Source organism: Callorhinchus milii, unplaced genomic scaffold (assembly GCF_018977255.1).
Source record: "Callorhinchus milii isolate IMCB2004 unplaced genomic scaffold, IMCB_Cmil_1.0 Scaffold1, whole genome shotgun sequence".
Lineage (NCBI taxonomy): Eukaryota > Metazoa > Chordata > Chondrichthyes > Chimaeriformes > Callorhinchidae > Callorhinchus > Callorhinchus milii.
In genome coordinates this window covers 249,666-269,498 of record NW_024704742.1, presented here as the reverse complement: position 1 = coordinate 269,498, position 19,833 = coordinate 249,666, and the positions used below count along the sequence as shown (strand labels likewise).

Below are 19,833 nucleotides of genomic sequence, written 5' to 3'. Positions count from 1 at the left end.
GCGGGCAGGATGTTATTCACATGACAATCCAGGAAAGCTTTGTGTATTGAGCTGATGTGCATGTAGAAGCAGCCATGTAAGCTAAAGCAACAATTATTTGAAAATAGCCTATGACAGAGGGTGGACTATTATCCAATTTAGATGGCTGTTTCGTTCTGGTCTTTGAAACAAACATATTTTCCCTTTTGTTGATGCAAATTGTCTCTGCTGTTACTTTTGTTTTAACCGAGCTATAAGAGTCTAATACGTATTGATTTCCGATGGGCTTCTTTAAGGAACAGATTGAGTACCGTTTCCCTAAGTAGGAAGTATGTCACGAATGTTAGGGAAACGTATCTGAGTGGAGTTGCTGTACATTAGCCAGATGTTTTTTTTCCCCTCCATTAATGAATCGGATTCGAAATTTCCATGTATTGAATCCTAGTATGTTTACTTACAAAAGAAGTGGTATAAAAGCAGCCCATACATACCATAATGAACACTGACTGCCCTGTGTTCATCTACAAGACACAGCGCAGTCGGGCCAAATGAATTACTGAAGAGCAATTCACAGACTGCCCAAGGCCTTAGTTTTTGGTTGCAATCTTTTGATTTTATTTGGGCAACAGGTAAAATTCATGTCAAGACAGAGGAAATGGATTTTTCTTACCTGACTGGAGAGATCGAGAATGTAGATGTGTTGAAATCTAAGGTTCATTGATGTTCAGTGAAGTCATGAACTCACTGGTGTGAAACTCGACAGCAAATAGCCAGTGGTGTAGCAGACAGTTAAACAAATCCCCTTGATGTGAGATGACACTTTCTGCTACATCCAATAACTGATACTCAGTTCGTATTTACACCACAGATACAAATGTTAATTTTTCCTTCTAGCTGGGGAAGATTCTGAGAAGTCCCTTCATGAAGTTTGTGATGCATGCAGCATCCTTCATCATCTTTCTGTGTTTACTAGTATTTAATGCCTCTGACAGATTTGAAGGCATCAAAACCTTACCCAACGTTACTGTTACGGATTACCCTAAACAAGTCTTCAGAATGAAAACTACCATGTTTACCTGGACTGAAATGTTAATCATGGTGTGGGTGCTAGGTAAGCTGTCTGCCTTCTGGGGATTCCTTTTCTTTATTAAATTGAGCGACGGGGACTACATATTTTTAATATATAATTCTTCCCATGAAGCGCTTTGTAACATCTCGACGGTGTGAAAAGGCGTTATATCAATTGTAAGGATTATTTTTATTATTATTAATTATTTTCTTTGCAGGTATGATGTGGTCAGAGTGTAAGGAAATCTGGATAGAAGGGCCACGGGAATACATATTCCAAATGTGGAACGTCTTAGATTTCGGAATGCTGTCGATTTTTATAGCAGCGTTTACAGCGAGGTTTATGGCATTTCTGGAAGCTTCCAAAGCACAGCAGTATGTAGATGAGCACGTTCAGGAGAGTGATCTGTCTCTTGTAACGCTGCCTCCAGAAATTGAATACTTCACTTATGGTAAGACAACTCTGCACAAATGGGGTTCACAAAGTCACTTACTTATCAACTGGATTATATAGATATATTACCCTATGCTTGTGAATTAAAAACCTCGGCAGTAACTATATTAGTCTAAATCAGATAGGCAGTAGATAGTCAGATATCATTTCCATAAATGTTCTGCTATTTGGTGATCAGAAAGTGCCTGAGATCCACTAATCAGGTACCATTAAACATATTTTGGAGGTATTTGGGCATCTCAGGGTCATTATTGATTCTGACTCAAGAGTAGTTCAAGTGCAGTGCAGTGGGTCGGTCGGCAGAGGGGGGAGTAATTACTGAAAGGCCCAAAATAAGTACAATAAGCCAAATCTTGCTTTGATATTGCAAAGAAAAATTATCATGAGGATTATCTGATTATCCTTAGCACAGAATGCTTCAAGAACTACTGGTGGTGCCATTCTATGAAGCTCTAACAGGAAGACAGAGTAGAGGCACAGAGTCAGACTGAACCTAATGTACAAGAAAATGTGATATTTATCCCAGCTGTGGAGATTGTTTTCAATGTAAAACTAGCTGGTATTGAGTCTGTGACCATCTGGTTGGGAGCCCAATTATTGAGCAACTGTTAGCCCCTTCCACTTTTACCCTCCATGTTGTTTTCTTCGGAGGCTGTACAACAAATGGTTAACCATTAGTGACATTCGATCATGATTTCAGCAATTTGGAAACTCCTTAGTAGGAAAGCGAGGAAGTAACTGTGTTTTGAAGCTGCAATATTCTTTGTGAGTGGAACTTCACTGAAGCTTGGTGCCTGTACAGGTGAAGCAAATGGTTAAGTCATTTATAGCTCCTGTCAGAAGGTACCAGCATCACGGCTGAGGCACATCAGGCAAAAGATAAATTCTGCATTAACATGATTGTGCCGAGTCTCCAGAGAAGCAAGTGTGGTACTGTATTGAGATTACACGTCTCAAGCTTGTGTCTGATTGCAAATTCTAATATTTTGTAAGTCTAAATTTTCACGATTTCTTTGGGTTCGTTGTCCAAATAGATTTTGTGTTTCATATTTTTCATGGTTGCCAAAAAAGGTCTCTCTGAACCATCAGGGCATTGAGAAGCTTCCCAAAGCTCCCAATTCCGCTTTCCAATCGCCCACTTGTTAGTTTCATGTCAACTTGAAACATCCATAAAATAAGTCAGCCACTGATTTGATCCCTACTCCACTGCGTCTGATTTAAGAGTAGGAAACCACAGTAAATAGGTTTCTGAAACCATATCGATACCGTGGAGTCCTGTAGCTCAGTGGTTAGAGCACTCGCTTTGCAAGTGAGAGACCTGAGTTCAATTCCAGGCAGAGGGCGAAACCTCGGGCAAGTTTCCTTACTCCACACAGAGCCTAATAATAATCCCTCCAAAACAAAACAATAATAAATTGGTCATTTTCAATCTACGTCTGTTTGTGGGACATTGCTGTGCGCAATTGGCTGCCGCGTTCGCCCACAAATATACAGTCAATTCACTTTACAGTGTGTTCTGTGAAGCGCTTTGGGACGTCCTCCCGACGTGAAAAGCGCTATATCAAATGCAAGGATTATTATTATTATTATTATATCACGTGGCTAGTGAAAGAATACAAACTCCAGAAATAAAATAAGTGTTTGAGAAGAACTCCCTAGTGAACATGTATTCTGAAAAGAGGTACTGTATGTTGATATATGTGAAAGGCAGTGACCTTTTGTTCAGGTGAAAGCAAATATGTAATATAGAGCTAATGGTGTGATATTAAATTCTTCTCACAAGCAACTCATAAAAGAGAATTTGGAATTGACCACTCGGAAGAAACAGAGTGAATATGTTTTCTTTAAACCACATTGCAGTGAATTATCATTGGATCGGGCTGTCAAATTGCCATGGGACAATAGTTATAAACGCTGGTGCTGGAAAAAGGCAATAAACTATGTTTAAGTGTGTAAGGATTTCAGTTTATACCTGTAAAAGGCTCTTGAAAAGAAATGCTGCCAACACGGTTCAAAATCATGGCAGTGAAGGGGTGTTTTACTGTCATTTTTATCTTCTAAAACAGAAATCACACATTATAACAAATCATCCTGAGAGATATTTGTCAGACTTTTTTATTTCCTCATAAAATGTCGATTTGCTGTGATAGTAGTTTAAACAAAATTGGAGCTTGACTTTTCTGGCTTTCCTTCCCCTCAAATAAGATTTGCTGAATCCTTTGTGTAAAGGCATTACCCATTTAAAGAAACAAACAAGGATCTTAACACAGAATTGCCTAAAACTCTTGAGCATAAAAAAGATGCTTAGATAAGTATGAAAAATATTGTACAATACAAAAATATTATTTTCCTTCATTGGTCAGTGTAAGAACATTACTACATTACAATTCATATGATATACAAATATACAGATTGATCTTGTTGTACAGTAGAGTATTTTAACATTACAATATTATTCTAACTTATGTCCATTGATTCCAGGTTTGTTTGTTTATTATGCAGAATTGCTTCTAAGTTTTCTCTTAAGTTCTCAGTTTGGTAAACACGCGTACAAACGCAGCAGAAATGGATTGCTTGTGGTGGGGGGAGGGGGAAAGATTCTGAAGGAAACTGAGGTGCACAGATCAAAAATCTATCCGCCGAACAGCCTATACTCTATGAAACTGCTCAGAATGAGAGAAAACTGGAATATCTTGGCCTTCTAATAGTATTCCTGGAATCTCTTAATGAAAAAAGCAGTAAGGAGTGGACAGTGTATTTATTTTACAGAGAAAAATGCCTTGGGTGGGGAGAGGAAATATGCACATAAGGAGTGAAGGAAAGCAGCTCAAAGGGTACAGTACTAATTTACATTTATATAGTGCCTGGAGGGCATCGCAAAGTGCTCGCCATTGCTCGCTGGACACCCAAGCGACCGGGGAATGGGAGCATCAAAGATTCTGAGCGCCTGACTGTCCAGGGTCTTGGGATGTTCTCCCAACATGAACGGCGCTACACCAATGTAATTTGTATTGTATTGTGGGTATATCTGACCTGTGTATTGGACCAAAGGAGATACGTTGTTAATATTGAACCCAAAATACGTGACTTTCAATGCATGAGGAATTTAGCCACAGAGAAAGGAATTGGGGCAGGGAGCCACTGATCGAACAGGTGTGCACTTATCATGATCACTTTTACATGCGAATTGCTGAGGTTGCACAAGCTTTTGATAATGTCTCTCAATAAAGTCTCTAAATTAAATTATATAAATAAAGTATATCGTGGGTAAAACAACAACAAGATTACATGTGTATAGCACCTTTCACTTCAGGAGGACGTCCCAAGGCACTGGACAGTGTACAGCATTTCAGACCCGAGCTGGGGTCAGCGGGGGGAAAGGAGGGGAGGGGAAGGGGGGTGGCCGATGGCGTGGTCGAAGAGGAGAGTCTTGAGGCGGGACTTGAAGGAGGCTAAGGAGGGGGCGAGGCGGAGTGACTGGGGGATGAATTCCAGAGGTTGGGGGCAGAGTGGCTGAAGGCTCTCCCGCCAATGGTGGGGCGGGTGGGTTGGGGGATGTGGAGCAGCCAGAGCCGGCTGAGCGGAGGAAGCGGGTGAGTTGGTAGGGTGTTAGGAGGTGGCAGCATCTCCCTTCAGATGTGGCCTGTGGCTGAGAACCAAGGATATCTTTCAGTGAGTTAGATTTGTAGTTTATTCTGTCAGCTGAACATCTCAGGGCTTTGTAATTCAGTCCTAGTCATTTCCATGTTATCTACTGTCCTGAAAAAACTGTCTCCCACTGTTAGGAACTGTGTCACATCTGCTTCACTGCTATCACCAGTGTCACAAAACTTTCACTTGACAGAAAAGTCGACAGCTGCTTCGTAAAAAAACTGAGAACAACATACACAGCCTCTTTCAAATGTGTGTCTGTCACAAGACTGTGTACCACAGACAATAGGCTGCAGCACTGCACTCTTCTAATCGTGTTGCCTGTCTCTCTGTTTATGTTTGCATCTGTCTCTTCTCTCATTACATCTTATTACCCAGTGAAGAAACACACTGACTGCTGTTTGTATGGCTCAACAATATGGATTCTGCCAGTCTGTCTCAACACTGAAGTCAACATCTATGCCTCTTCCACCACTAAGACTGTACTTAAAGGCAGTAACACATCTTGGAATTCAGATGGAATTGATGTACTCCCTTACTCTCTTCAATGTTTGCTCCTGATCTTAACCTGATCTGTGCTGCTCCCCATCACATACATTTTGCATTTTGTCCCACACTTCTATATTTGTGATCACTAACACTGCTGTCTGTTAGCATTTGTGTTACTACCTCTGACTATCGGTTATTCTCTGTACTTCCATTAATTTTTATTGTAAATAGTAGATTTCAATGTGGTAAATTTTATTGGGATGTAGTTCAGCAATGGTGCTAATTTTCTGAAAGAACTAAAACCTCCATTGATTTGAAATAGATGATTTTAAACAGCAAATTCTCTTGGTAACAATTTGTCTTTTTTTTATATAGCCAGAGATAAATGGGTTCCCTCCGATCCTCAGATCATATCTGAAGGCCTCTATGCAATAGCTGTTGTCCTTAGTTTTTCACGAATCGCTTATATCCTGCCTGCAAACGAAAGCTTTGGTCCATTACAAATTTCCCTCGGAAGGACAGTGAAAGACATATTCAAATTCATGGTGATTTTTATAATGGTGTTTCTTGCTTTCATGATTGGGATGTTTATCCTGTATTCCTACTACCTTGGTGCAAAAGTCAATCCAGCCTTCACAACGTGAGTACAAACATCGTCACTACTTTTATTCAATTTATGTCAAGTGTGCAAGAGAGATGGCAGAGGCCTGCTTTCTGCATGGTGCCACTCTTAATTAACTGCTAAGGTTGCACATGTTTGGCTGGAGTGATTGTACCTCTGATTTCACCGTATCAGTCTTTGACTTGTGTCTTGCCAAGGTGACAAAGATAAAATTGGAGAACCAGCAGGGTGGGGAATGAACCTATAATCTACCAGTCATGGTGCAACACATTGGCACGTGCTTTTTCACATTACCAATTTGTTGACACTCTGAGAAATCTGATGCATAAAGAGAGATTGCCCGCAAAAAATCCATGCTCATCAGAAGTGAGGCATGTCAGTGTGGTCGGTCCTCAATATCACATATAAGTTTGATTAGATACAAGATAAACTCCCGCTCCACTGCCTTAACTGCAACCTCAGGGGAGAGTATTGCCATATCCTTCAGATTCCAACATCTGAGTTAAAATTGTCAATTTGGGCTACTTTTATCATGAATTGTGCAATATTTTGTGCTTCACTCTCACTGTTTATGACATCACCTTGACCCCTCAGATCCTTATTTAGCTACAACAGCAATAAATTATATTTGTGTGGCGCTTTTCACGTCAGAAGGACATCCCAAAGCGCTGATCAGCTAAGGGTTTGCACCCAAGCTGCATAAAATTTAAAAACAAATACAATAAATAAAATGCAAGCTACAGGTAGTTAACATTTTATGCATTGTTTGCCTCCACTTCCCCTCACTTTACGTTCCCAATCTGAGTGGTTGAATGCTGGGGAGGTAGCAAGCAGAGGCGATACAGTTCTCCACATGGTGGGAGAGAAATATCAGAGGAACAATTAGCACTGGCTGCCTCTTTGTGTACGTCTTGTGATTAGCTTTAGATTGATATTGGTGTCCTGGAAAACAAACTACCTGTACTTCTTCTTAATGGTGTGTAACATGGGGAAATGTAAAAAAAAGCAGAAAAATATCAAGTTTATCAATATACTTACAGATATAACTGCAAAGTTATACACACAAAAAGCAAAGAGTAGATAATAGCTTTCTTGTAATGATTTATAACCATCATTTAAGTTTCAGGTTACATCCTTGAAATCACTGCTGGGTATTATCGTTAAGTAATATATGCTGTTTCGATTGATAAACAGTTTTTTTTAAATTCAGTTCTGATTCTGGGTTTGGTCTGGTACCATCCGTCAGCGCAGACACATGTCAGAGCACCCACTGTTCTTGATGCATTATGACTTTCACAGGAGAGAATCACGGTCAAGTCAGCGTAACTACAAATTTATCCAGAGGGGGAATAAAATTGCTTTTGGTTAATGGGAATATCTTTGCCTGCCGCTTGTTCCAATGTTGAGCTCTCACCTTTCTAAATGTGCTTTAGGTTAGGAACATAGTAATGTGTTTGCTGTCACAGGGGGATTTGTTAACATTCAATTCTAATCTGTTGCGATCCCCAGAGTTGAAGAAAGCTTCAAGACATTGTTTTGGTCTATCTTTGGTTTGTCTGAAGTATCTTCTGTCGTACTCAAGTACGACCACAAATTCATTGAGAACATTGGCTATGTTTTATATGGAATATACAATGTTACTATGGTTGTTGTCCTGCTCAACATGCTGATTGCCATGATCAACAGCTCATATCAGGAAATTGAGGTAAGGCATGTTAGGGGGAAACCTGCCTTGCGCTTCGAGACACTATCCTGTGTGAATGGCGCTACATAAATGCAAGTTGTTGTTATGGAGTAGTGTTTCAGCAGTATTTTAAATATTTTAGATATTGTGAAACACATGTATCAACTCTACTGGGAGCAACATGCCATTCACTTCCCACACAGGCTCTTAAAGTCAGCCGGAAATAATCAAGTTTTTGTTTTAAACGCACTCCAGGCGATCGCCAGCACGCATTCAATTGGCAATTGCATAATATGCTTGAAAAGGCACCACACATACCTAAAGGCCTACAGGGAAGGCAGTTCTCCCCACCGGCCCCAACCCTTACTACCTACACCACTGTGAGGCATCTCTCAATGGTAGCGTTTCATCCACAAAATAAACAGTCAATCCACTTTACAATATATTCTGTGAAACACTTTGAGACGTTTCAACGGCATTATAAAGCACTATATCAAATAAAATCACATGTTGCTATTTTCATCTCTGTATTTCCACCTTCTTTAGATCCTTTACAAAATCCATCAGTCCCTGGAGACAAATTCCTAAAATATCACCCTTTGACTAACTTTTAAAAGGTGGCAGCACACTGCTGTTTCCCTTGTTGGACTCCAGGGAAGTGTCTCCCCTCTACTCCACAGCTCTACTGATGGCTGAAATGAAATTAAGGAGTCGTAGCAAAGAATGAGGGTTCTACACACCAGTCTCGGCTGCAGTTCTTTAGAATGCTTAGTAGGCAAACCAACAAGCTAGCCTCATTAAACATATTAAAATCATGTCAATTTTTGTTTCCTTATGATTTGGCAAATTCAGTTTTAATTGTTTACAAAGGGCAAATTGCTTTTCTGAAAAAAGATTTTTATGGGATCTTGCTGTTAGGATTGATGCTGCCATTATTTTCCTATTTCTATTTACCCTCAGGATGACGCAGATGTGGAATGGAAATTTGCTCGTTCAAAGCTCTGGCTTTCTTACTTTGACCATGGGAAAACATTGCCCCCTCCATTTAGTCTTGTGCCTAGCCCAAAGTCATGTATCAATTTAATAATAAGGATCAAAAACTGTCTCCTAGCCTTATTCAAATGCAAAAGGAAAAGATTTAAAAAAGACGTGGAGATTGGAATGATGAATTCAAAGTCCAGGGTATGTATTTAAAGCGATTTACAATTTGCTTTTGGTCAGTTGAGTATCTGACATATGTGGAAACGCATTACCATGCTTAAGACTATTCATACCAGACTGTGAGTTTCATGTATGTCACCTACACGTGGAAATTTCCATGTCTCGAGACCCCAGATTGTGCGTTTGGGGTACTGTTGGAGTTTAACCAACTAAAACCACCTAGCTTGCCATTGTAAGCTCTGGCCAACCTGTGTCTAATACTCTCCTTGGCTTGTCTGGCTAGAACCATCCTGTCTCGGTGAGGGCCTTGGGTTGCAGGGTTAACAGCAGTTGAGCGGTGAATATGTGGAAGTAAAATTATCTATGGAGACGGATTGTGGCAGCATAATCACATTAAGAAGCTATTTGGCAACATGCAATTAAATGTTATGGGTAGAGAGAGAGGGATTGCACTAAGCCCCGGCTGACTGGGTTAATGGGGGGGGAGATCAGGTCCAGTGAGTCACAGTTTCCAGCTTAGTGTAATTATATTGCAGGGACTGGCATTTACGGCTGTTTTCAGCATCGGCTTTAATCAATGGCTGAGAAATGCCAGAAAACGGCAATACACTGTAGTTGGTTGAATCCCTCAAGCACAGAAGGTGGCGAATAAACTCTTTCCTGCTCTAGGCATTCAAACTGAGTCAAAGACTCAGTCAAAGACAATATCCCTGACCACAGAAGGGCAGCGAGCACAATGAGGCGGGAGGGCGTGAGAGGAGAGTGGGCGTCAGGGGTCTACATGCCAATGGTCCCTACAGAAAATGTTTTTTAATTTCTGTTTCCGGCCAAGGTCAGCTAGGTCTGAATTCTGGACACCCAGTAAACTGGGGGTTTATTGTATATGTAGTTTATTCTGTTTAACTCTCCATTAATTTAATTGTTTGGATTATTCATATAGTTGTTCTACAAATGTTAAGTTATGTATTTCCATTCCCACCAGCTGAATCTTTTTACTCAGTCTAACCTAAGGATTTCGGAAACCCAAAGTTTTAACAGCATTATAAACCAACCAACAAGGTACCAGGTATGTGAACCATGTCTGTCCTTTCTATGTACTTCTGAAATGTATTGAACAATTGTTATACATTATTACTGAATGACATGACTAAATTAATGATCTGAAAATGTTAAAAATAGTAACATGTTACATCTATACCTGTTTTTAATGTTTCTTCTATCCTTTAGTTGCCCTTGCTAGGAACTCATTGTAAAAAAGTTTTTACTTGGGAATGAGCATTCAGTTAAATTGGTTAAATCCCTTCAGAATATGTGGATGACTCATTATCACAAAGCTTCAAACCACTTCCCTTCTCTACAAGGGATTGGATGCAGTTGCAACAATTAGACAAGCTAAGGGCTCTTATGTAATGAGAGAAGACATCTTAGGGGAGACGTTGTAGAGGTGTACACAATTTTAAATTGAATTGAAAAAGTAAACTCAGAGTAAGACATCTACCCAGAGTAGATGCACCGAGAGAATAGAACAAAAGGACACCGGTTAGAGTTGGAAAAGGCAATTTCAGGACAGAAAACAGGACTTTTTTATTTACCCGTGGAGTAATTAACAACTGGAACAGGAACAGTGGTTGAGCCAGGACACTGGACATCTTCAAAGCAATCTGGATGTTGCAAATTGTCTGTGCAAAACGTTTTCTAGGATTCCTACAGAGAATCAATGAAAGTACATCACAAATGTTTGTTGGGAAATGAATAACAGTGAGTGCATCATAAGGACTTATGTCTAGTAATGCACTCACTGTTATACATTTCGCAACAAGCATTTTGGTAAAGCAAAAAGAACTCAAATTGCCTCAGCCTATTATTAGATTAAATACATTTGATTATAATAAGTTTCTGCATGCCCAGAAAAAATATTTTTGCTGTTAGGCAATAAAGGACTAGAATGTAACCAAATTTGCTGCACACTTTCAGACTTGTTTTATTTAGTGTACAAAAGGCCAGATTGGAAGTCAGGCCAACAAAAGAAGCGCTATATCTGGCAGGTGATTGCTGGGCACAATTTCCAGCCTGGCTGAAATTCTGGAAAGATAAACATTCTTTTATGTTCAAACCCTCTTGGAGAATTGCATTTATTGTTAAGCAAGATTGAGAATCGAATGGAAGTAAGATTGTACAGAAGAAAGAGACTGGTTCTCATGTCCATTCCATCATTAAAGCCTGCGGTTCCTTCCCAGACAGATGCGTGTAGAGACTATCAAAAATAACCCCTTGATAACTTGTTTTTTGTACAATCCCAAAGACGTGAAACAGAAATGTAGTTTGGTGCGTATTTTTGCGTATGAGATTATGACTAGGCTTACGTTCGGTGACCCTTGGTGTCTAGTGCTTAAGTATTGGAAAGCTAATGAGAATTTAAAGGAACAAATATGGGAAAGGTGAAAAAAAATGTGGTCGCGTGAAACATTGGAGCAAAAATAAAGAATACAAAGAAATAAAATAAAATATGGAGTTGTGAATTTAGATATTAGGTACTTCTCTCTTCTTTCTCTTCTATCGTTCACATACAGGGTTCTCTGAGACAAAACAACTCACAGCCATACTCAATATTTATTAAGCCAGAGTCCATTGTGGGTTTCAAGAGGGAAGAAGACAGGTTATAATGAAGATTAAAGGCTTGAAGGGGTATAGGGATAGAGCAGAGTCGTGGGATTGAAAGTTATTTAGTCCAAACTCGACTTTTCTTTCTCTTTTCTGCATTTCTTTTTCTCATCATTGTGTCAGATTTAATGGATTCATATCTGCTGGTATTCATTCTTTAGTGATACATTCACTCAGAACATCAGTGCATACACTTTCAGGTACAGACTTAAAGAATTCACATGTAAGATTAGTTCTTCATAATTATAATCACATAAATTGACAGTGCAGAAGGAGGTCAGCCCTGGTTCTCAGAGCAAATGGTACTTTCAATCCCACCGCCTCTCCCTATCCCTATAGCTTCAAGCCTCAAATCTTCATTATATCTGTACTTTTGAAACCGTTAATGGACTCTGCCTTTCCCATCTTCCTTGGCAACGCATTCCAAATCTCGACAACTCTGTGTGAACAAAATCTCCTTAGATCGCTTTTCACTCTTGTGGCTATCTTAAATCTGCGTCCTCTAGTCACTGTTTGCTCTACCAGTGAAAATAGCTATTCCCTATTCACTCTGTCAAAAAACTTCATAATTTTGTATAGCATTTCCAGCTGTTGTCATTTTAATATCACATAAGAAGTAAAGCAACATTTCAACCAGATTGTTAGAGTATCATCTGCCCATAATAGCTAGAAATGCATTTTGCCTCCTCAAGGTCAGACTGTATGAATGAGCAGCTTCCTGTGTATGGTTGGTGCCCTTCTGCAGCTCCTGTCATGTCGTTGTTCAGTATAATTAGACGCTTTTTACATTTAAGTTTTTTTAAAAAATATCTATATATTTGTTATCATTCATTGAAATTACATGCAATCGATGCACATGTGGGGTCTAACCTGTGCGGTTCACAAATACAAACAAATATTTTTGTTTTGCACTTATATGTCCGTAAAATAATTTGACCCCAGAGACATCCCCTAAATCCCGAGCAGCAGCCTAAGATATTATTCCATCATATGCAGGAAAATGTGTTTCTTTTTAGAAGGTCCATGTCGGTTCTGTATAGCATTATTCACTGCAACGCCTCCCCGATTATTATTTGTTATTGATTAATTATTCTAGTCAAATGGCCAATACACATAGGGGAATTTTACAAAGTAACTTTTTACAAAGTAACTTTACTTTGACATTTTTGGGCAGGTTTTTTTGATAATCTCATTTCACCTTTTTCTTGTCACAGCAAATAATGAAACGATTGATCAAACGTTATGTCTTGAAAGCACAAGTTGATAAAGAAAATGATGAAGTTAATGAGGGTAAGGAACAACAGCAGGCCAGTAGATTATTGATTATAACAAATGCCGCATGAGCTATTTTCTTGTAAATGCGACATGTTATTTCCCAGTAAAATCTGCTGCTATATATACCAATGTAAATCTGTACTGTCTTGTACAAACGGCGTTTGAATAACAATGGTTTTGGCATCCTCAGCGGACTGAACTAGCACCTTGGAAGACTGCACAAAAGTAGCCAGATTTGGTATAGAGCAGAGAAGGTCATGGGCTTCCCCCAGGGGCTCAGTGGGTAAATTCACTGTGTGGTGTGGCACTTATCAAAATAAACAAAATCCTCTATTTCTTATGCTTTGGTTTCCCTTTTAATTCTCCCTCACGCCCACTGACCTTTCCTGGTCGGGAAGCTCCTGATTTGCTTTTAGGGCAGTTCAATCCTCCCACCTCTATCAAAATCAATTGGAGACCCTCTAGTTCTTCCTCATAATGTAAGGAATCAGAGATGCCTAACTCAAGGGGTGAGTTCCTGTAACGAGGATTCCTAGGAACTGAGTCATGAAGCTGTTTTTTGCCTTTACTTTTAATGGCACTATGTTTGATAAAAAGTACTCCTGCAAGACATTACCTCACCTTTAAGTAAGTACAGAAATAGAATGTGTTTGTATATGCACTCGTTTGTAATCTCCAAGTATCTTAGTAATGTTCAAATATTATTTCCAGGTGAATTGAAAGAAATCAAACAGGATATCTCGAGTCTTCGATATGAGCTTCTGGAGGACAAGTCTCAAGCAACAGAGGAGCTGGCTTTCCTCATTCAAAAGCTTGGTGAAAAACTTAATACCTGTCTGACAAAAACAAAGACAACAGTGACTTAATAAAATCCTTGTACCTTTAATGTTTGAAAAATATGAAACAGCACAATTTAAGGCAATAATGTTTATAAGGTGAACAATAAAATTTGAGAGTCGATGTATTGAGCAGTTAGGATCTCTAGTACATAATAGTCAACTATTTAATAAACTTGATATACAGTTACAGCGCAATTAGAAATATCTCGTCTTTAGAATTTCCATAATTTTGGACATCCTAAGGTTTACTTTGTAGTATTTTATACAAAATTAGAATGTATTGTTGGAAAAACTTCTGAATACAAATGTGGCAACGTTCAGCCATTTCAGCTATTTAACAGTCATGTTTTTAATCCTTGCATTTTTGGTATCAGAGCAGAGATTACTACTCAACAAATACCACTATTATTTAGACTGAAAGTGATATCTGATTTTGATGTATACAGGTCTATAGATTATTTACTCAATTCTCCTTTATGGTTTTCCATATCGGACTTGATCAACTATCCCCCTCCTTAGATATAAACTGGTTAGAAGCGGGATAAATTTTCTCTCACTGTCACAATGATGTACTTGTTCTGATCACAACCGTAGAAGAACATGTCTATTTTACCAATACAAAATATCCATTTAAATCCCAGCTATCTTTGTGACTTTTTCAGCTGCGACTGTTAATAGAATATTGGACTTTGATTTTGTACTGTGAGCTCAGAATCTGCAGAATTGCCCAAAATTAATTACAGTCAAATCCATTATTTTGAACTTGGGTTTGAATTTCGGTCCCAAAGGTGGACAGATATAATGGTGACTCGTTGCATAATCCAACCACTGAGAAGTAATGTGTGGTCAACTGCGGGATGTCCATGTGTTCAGTGAATGCTTGGAAAACCGAAGTGAGCAAATAGGACATCCAGCAGCTGCTTTGTAAGCTGTTAATAAGCGGTTCTCTCTTGAACTATAGATTTTTTTAAAAGTGTTTTCTCATGTGTAGTAACTGTCAGGAGCTTATTCAGATTTTGTTAGATAAGGAGTAAACATTTCAAAATACACAGTTACTACACTTTATAGTAAATCCTGTGAAACACTTTGAGATGCCTCGAAGGCAGAAGGCACCATATCATAAGCAAGGATTATTAAATTTGTCATCTTTTTCCATTTTTATACCACTCACTGAGTTTGTCAGGTTTCTTACCTGAATCGCAAGTGTATACAACTCATTGCTGCAAGTGTTCCAACTTTTTGGTTATGTTAATAAAATTGTTTATTTCACACGAACAGTAAAATAAATGTTTGTCCCTAAGAGTTTCGCACAGCATCAGTATGGTATTTGCAGGGCTCTGCAGGTGAACTGCTCAGTAATAATAAAAGTAGAGGTCATTTTTAAAGTAGTTTCTGGGACCCACAGGCCTTGGCTCGGGCCAGCTGTGTGGAATTAGGTAAATCGGATCGGTCCCTCCAGGAAGAGAATGCGTTCCATGTGTAGGTGGGATGCATGGAACTCTCATTTGGTTTGGATACTCTTAAGCACGGTGATGGGTGTCTGCAGGTGTCAGAAACTCAGACACACAGCTGACCAAAAAAACATTTAAAACGTAATTAAGATCACGCTTCAACAAACATATTTTAGTGCTAAAAGGTGCAACAGACCTGCATTTTCTGTCTTCATCTCTCACAATACAAAAATGGTCTCTTTGCAAACAGTATCAGTCGCACAATCTCACAATCACCAATTTTTTTTGCCTGTCAGCAGACATCGCTGCTACTAGAGCTCCGAGACGCCATTCGGCGTGAAGGGTGCTATATAAATGCAAGATGTTGTTGTTTTAATTTTCCCCATTGAATGTAGGGGTTTTGATGCAGCTTCCTGTTGGTATTATATCAGAGTTGTACATAAAGCCCTGAAATCCAGCATCTGCAAATACTTTCAACTTTATTTTCTCTTAACAACATATACCAGGTTAAAACTAATTATTTGCAAGACTGCTGTACGTACATACTCTGCTGGACAGTGCTGCAACCAGAGGCTACATTTTCATCCTAGAATTTAGAAGGAAAATTTTAAGTTATGATATGTTGATTGCACCCTTTAATTCTTTACCCAGAGTCTGCCTCTGACTAACTGCTTTAGATCTAACGAACCCACTGTACATTAGCAGCTGAGAAAAATGACTTCTGCAGATACATCGCTTTTGAAAATGCATATTTAAATATTGCAATTACGTGGGCAAAGGGAAAGTGTTACCTTCTGCCAGTTTACAGAATAAATTTGCAGCCACCAGCCCTGGAGAAAATCATGTCCTTTATATCTTGAACTCTTCACATTGTGTGTCTGGTGCAGTTAATGAGACCCTGAGGAGCCTCATTTTTAAATTCCAAATGCAATATTAAAGCGGATTGAAAGAAGTCAGTACTTCCAGTACAAAGTACCAGCATAGAACAGTGTGCAGAATAAACATCATCTACAGCTACGATCTGAGATGCGACATTCCACCCATAAAATACACAGTCAATCCACTTTACAATTTATTCTGTAACTTGCTTTGCGATGCCTCAATGACGTGATAAGACGCTATATCAAGTGCAAGAATTAGTAGTAGTATTTCAAATATGATGGGTATGTCGTATATGGTATCTCCCTATTTTGTACAGTATAACAGAGATTAACTTTAACAGAGATTAGCTTTTTCCCATCTACAGTATAAGCATGTCTACCATATTATTATTATTATTATTACTATAAGAGCAAAATAGAAACAGAAGTCGCTGGGAACATTCAACAGGTCAGGCACCATCTATGGAGAAAGGAAAGTGAGTCAACGTTTTGGGTCCACGACCCTTCATCAGAACTGATCACAAGAGAGGTGATCTATTCTCCCTTCTGTCATGTTTTGAGTTTAATTTTACTTCAGCCCATTTAATCTCATCTTTCCCGAATACCCATAAAACCATCTTCCATTACAGCATTAAGCTGTTTTTAAATGAGTCCAGTGTCCTGGCCTCAACCATCCTTCCCGGTAACCTGTTCCTCGTAAATTGTCCTGTTGCATTCGAGATCCATTATCTCATCATTGAGACAACAACAACAAAATTACATTTGTATATAGCGCGTTTCACATCAGGAGAATGTCCCAAGGTGCTGGACAGTCAGTGTTTCGGACCCGAGCTGGAGGTCGGGATTGGGAAGGGTGGAGGGCAGTGAGGAAGGAGGGTGATCGAAAGCACAGTTGAAGAGGAGGGCCTTGAGATGGGTCAAATCGCTTCACAAAATATATTGTAAAATTAATTGACTGTATTTTGTGGACAAAACGCAACAGCCAATTGGGCAAAGCAGTGTCCCACAAACAGTTTATTTACCAAAATTTACCAATTTTTTATAAAAAGGGATTATTACCCCCATCAATCGACTAAAAACTGGGTTCCTCATACCGCTAGGCAAACAAAGGTGTGTGGAGTAAGGAAACTTGCCTATAGTTTCTCTCCGCCTGAGAATCGAACCCAGGTCCTCTCGTTTATGAAGTGAGTGCTCTAACCACTGCACTATGGGGCTCCATCCTGTGCTACACCGGGTTTGCAAAACAAACATGGAGGGTCTTCACATGGGAGAGCTTGGAGTGCTGTACAGTGGTGGGGTTGGATGCTGAACCAGGTAGGACGGGGAGGCAGCCTTGGAGCAGTCAAAGAGGTAGGGCTTCAGACAGTATTTAAAGATAGATAAAGAGGGATGAAGCGGAGGGACTGAGCAGGAAGTTTCTGAGATTAGTAGTGTAGTGGTTGAATCAACAGTCACTGATAGTGGCGTGCCGAGCTGCGTTAGCTGAGCAAAGGACAGAGGAGTTGGGTAACAGCAGGTCAGGGAGGTGTTTGGGTGTGAGGGAACGGTATGTGAGGGTGAGGATCTTGAAGTCGCTTTATTCGGAGATAGGGAACCCGTGGAATCAAGTGAGGATTTTGGTGTTGAGTGTGTGGAATTTGCTGCTGGTGAGGATTTCCTGGTGTCTCTCCCGAAATCTTCCTTTGCAACCCTAAGCCTGTGTCCTCTCGGCCTGCTTTCTCGGTGCATCTGCAAGTATTAGGCTTGAAGAGGGAATAGTAGGAAAAAAGGAATGAGCAGGCAAACATGATAAAGTGTTTAAAGCTTCAAAGTTCATTTGAATATGTATTCTAATATTCATTGATTAATATAATCCTAATAATTTTAATAAAGTTAATAATCCTAATAATAAGTATTATTAATGTTTGATAACTACTACTATACAATTCAAAGTATTTTAATGTTTCACAGTCCATGTGTTTAAAAACTTGCAGTATTGCCTAAGGAAACAGAGGTTCAAGAGTTAACATTAAAATTGCATTGGGCAGATTAATGACAATTCACGATTCCTCCACCAGCAACACAAATAAAGTCAAAATTGTCCTTTACCAAAAGATAAAGATGCAGTAGAGAAGGTTACCGTTTAATGACTCAATGCTTTACCACCTACATGACGTAGACACGACTCCTCTGACCCCAAGGGAGAATCAGATGAACAAATTCACGTTTTTGCTTCTTCTCCCGTGACAGAGACTGACGTGTGTGCGGCTTTCAATTGTACTTTGCTTTCTCTGATACAAAGAGAAACCATATCTGCAGTATTGAACTCCTGACGGAAATAGCCCAAAGCATTTAATAAAATGGGACAAAAGTGTCTTTAACCTAACAGGAAATTATAAAGCCCATTTCTGCTGACTCCAGATGCAGCAAATACATAGAGAGCAGAAAACAATCTGCAGTGTTCCCAAAGCACTGATGACGGATTGGAATGAAGCCATAAACCACCAGAGGAAAGTGACAACAGTTTATCAATGTCATCTCAACCCTTTCTATATTACTGCTCATTTATTTATGACAGATGCTGTGTTGATGAATACTTGAAATTGCCTTTGCTGATCAATGATTGATCTGCTTAATAGTTACTTACTTTATGCATAAAGTTATATGCAATGTTATTGGCCACTTATTATTCTACTTCTTACCATCATCTTTTCTTTAGGCAGACAGCGCCTGCCATTAAAGCAGAAATTATCTGAAAAGCAATATGCTGCAGCATCTGATTTTTGAGGCTGTAATAACAACTTATTTAAATGAATGGTGCAGCTTCCATTATACCACAAAGTGCTATTGCATCTTTATCATTTGTCCAACTAAAATCTGGGAGTCAAATGATAAACTTTTGCTGCGCACTGTCTAAGAGAATATATACGGCAGTCTTACAAAGGAAGAGTTTTAACATGGTTTATGTCGTTATTACTAAAAAGTAAAATTTAAAATATTTAGAGATGCTGGATTTGAATCTAGACGGATGGGTTTTGTAGGACTTCATGTATATCCTCTATAGAGTCTGTATAACATGGCCTCCTTGTGTTCTTACTAAATATTTTTTGGTATTCAAGTGACTCAAATATAATTTGATTTTGACATACCTGACGATTAACCAAAAATTATTTTAAGTCAATGACTTGCAGACGTTATTCCTTAAGTTAGGTTTAGCTCAGTTTCCTTTATTCACAAATCATGTGCACTAGTTCTGTTCTGACTCTGCACAAAGAACTTCTTTGAATCCACCCCTCTAATTCCCTTCACGATTTTTAAAAGTCTGATCATTGTCACGTTTTAGTTTTACTTTACCGATTAGAATATATTTTCTTTCTTTAACCTTTCATCAATGCAGATTGATTTAAGGCATGTACAATCCCTTGTATCTCTCCGTTATTCTCCTCATATATTATGATGAGAATGCGACAATTGTCCATTATGTGTTCTCATCTTTCCTTTAGAATAAACATAACCTTCTTGAATATAAACTCTACATATTGTACACATTAAGAATTTATTTTGGCTCTACCAATTGTTGCCATGAATCAACAATAATAATCCTTGTATTTGATATAGCACCTCATCACGTTGTCAAGG

The 19,833-nt window shown here is 39.0% G+C and overlaps 1 protein-coding gene across 1 annotated transcript in view; it reads left to right on the top strand.

Moving 5' to 3' along the window:
* LOC103188317 (short transient receptor potential channel 3) overlaps nucleotides 1-14,963 on the top strand; it is a 42,396-nt gene extending 27,433 nt beyond the window's left edge. The window contains exons 6-13 of the mRNA XM_007908270.2: nucleotides 874-1,090; nucleotides 1,266-1,499; nucleotides 6,017-6,281; nucleotides 7,773-7,968; nucleotides 8,908-9,129; nucleotides 10,091-10,174; nucleotides 12,984-13,059; nucleotides 13,756-14,963. Coding sequence (XP_007906461.1) covers nucleotides 874-1,090; nucleotides 1,266-1,499; nucleotides 6,017-6,281; nucleotides 7,773-7,968; nucleotides 8,908-9,129; nucleotides 10,091-10,174; nucleotides 12,984-13,059; nucleotides 13,756-13,910 — 1,449 coding nt within the window. The 3' untranslated portion in view covers nucleotides 13,911-14,963. The remainder of the gene's footprint in view (nucleotides 1-873; nucleotides 1,091-1,265; nucleotides 1,500-6,016; nucleotides 6,282-7,772; nucleotides 7,969-8,907; nucleotides 9,130-10,090; nucleotides 10,175-12,983; nucleotides 13,060-13,755) is intronic.
* Nucleotides 14,964-19,833: the final 4,870 nt, after the last annotated feature.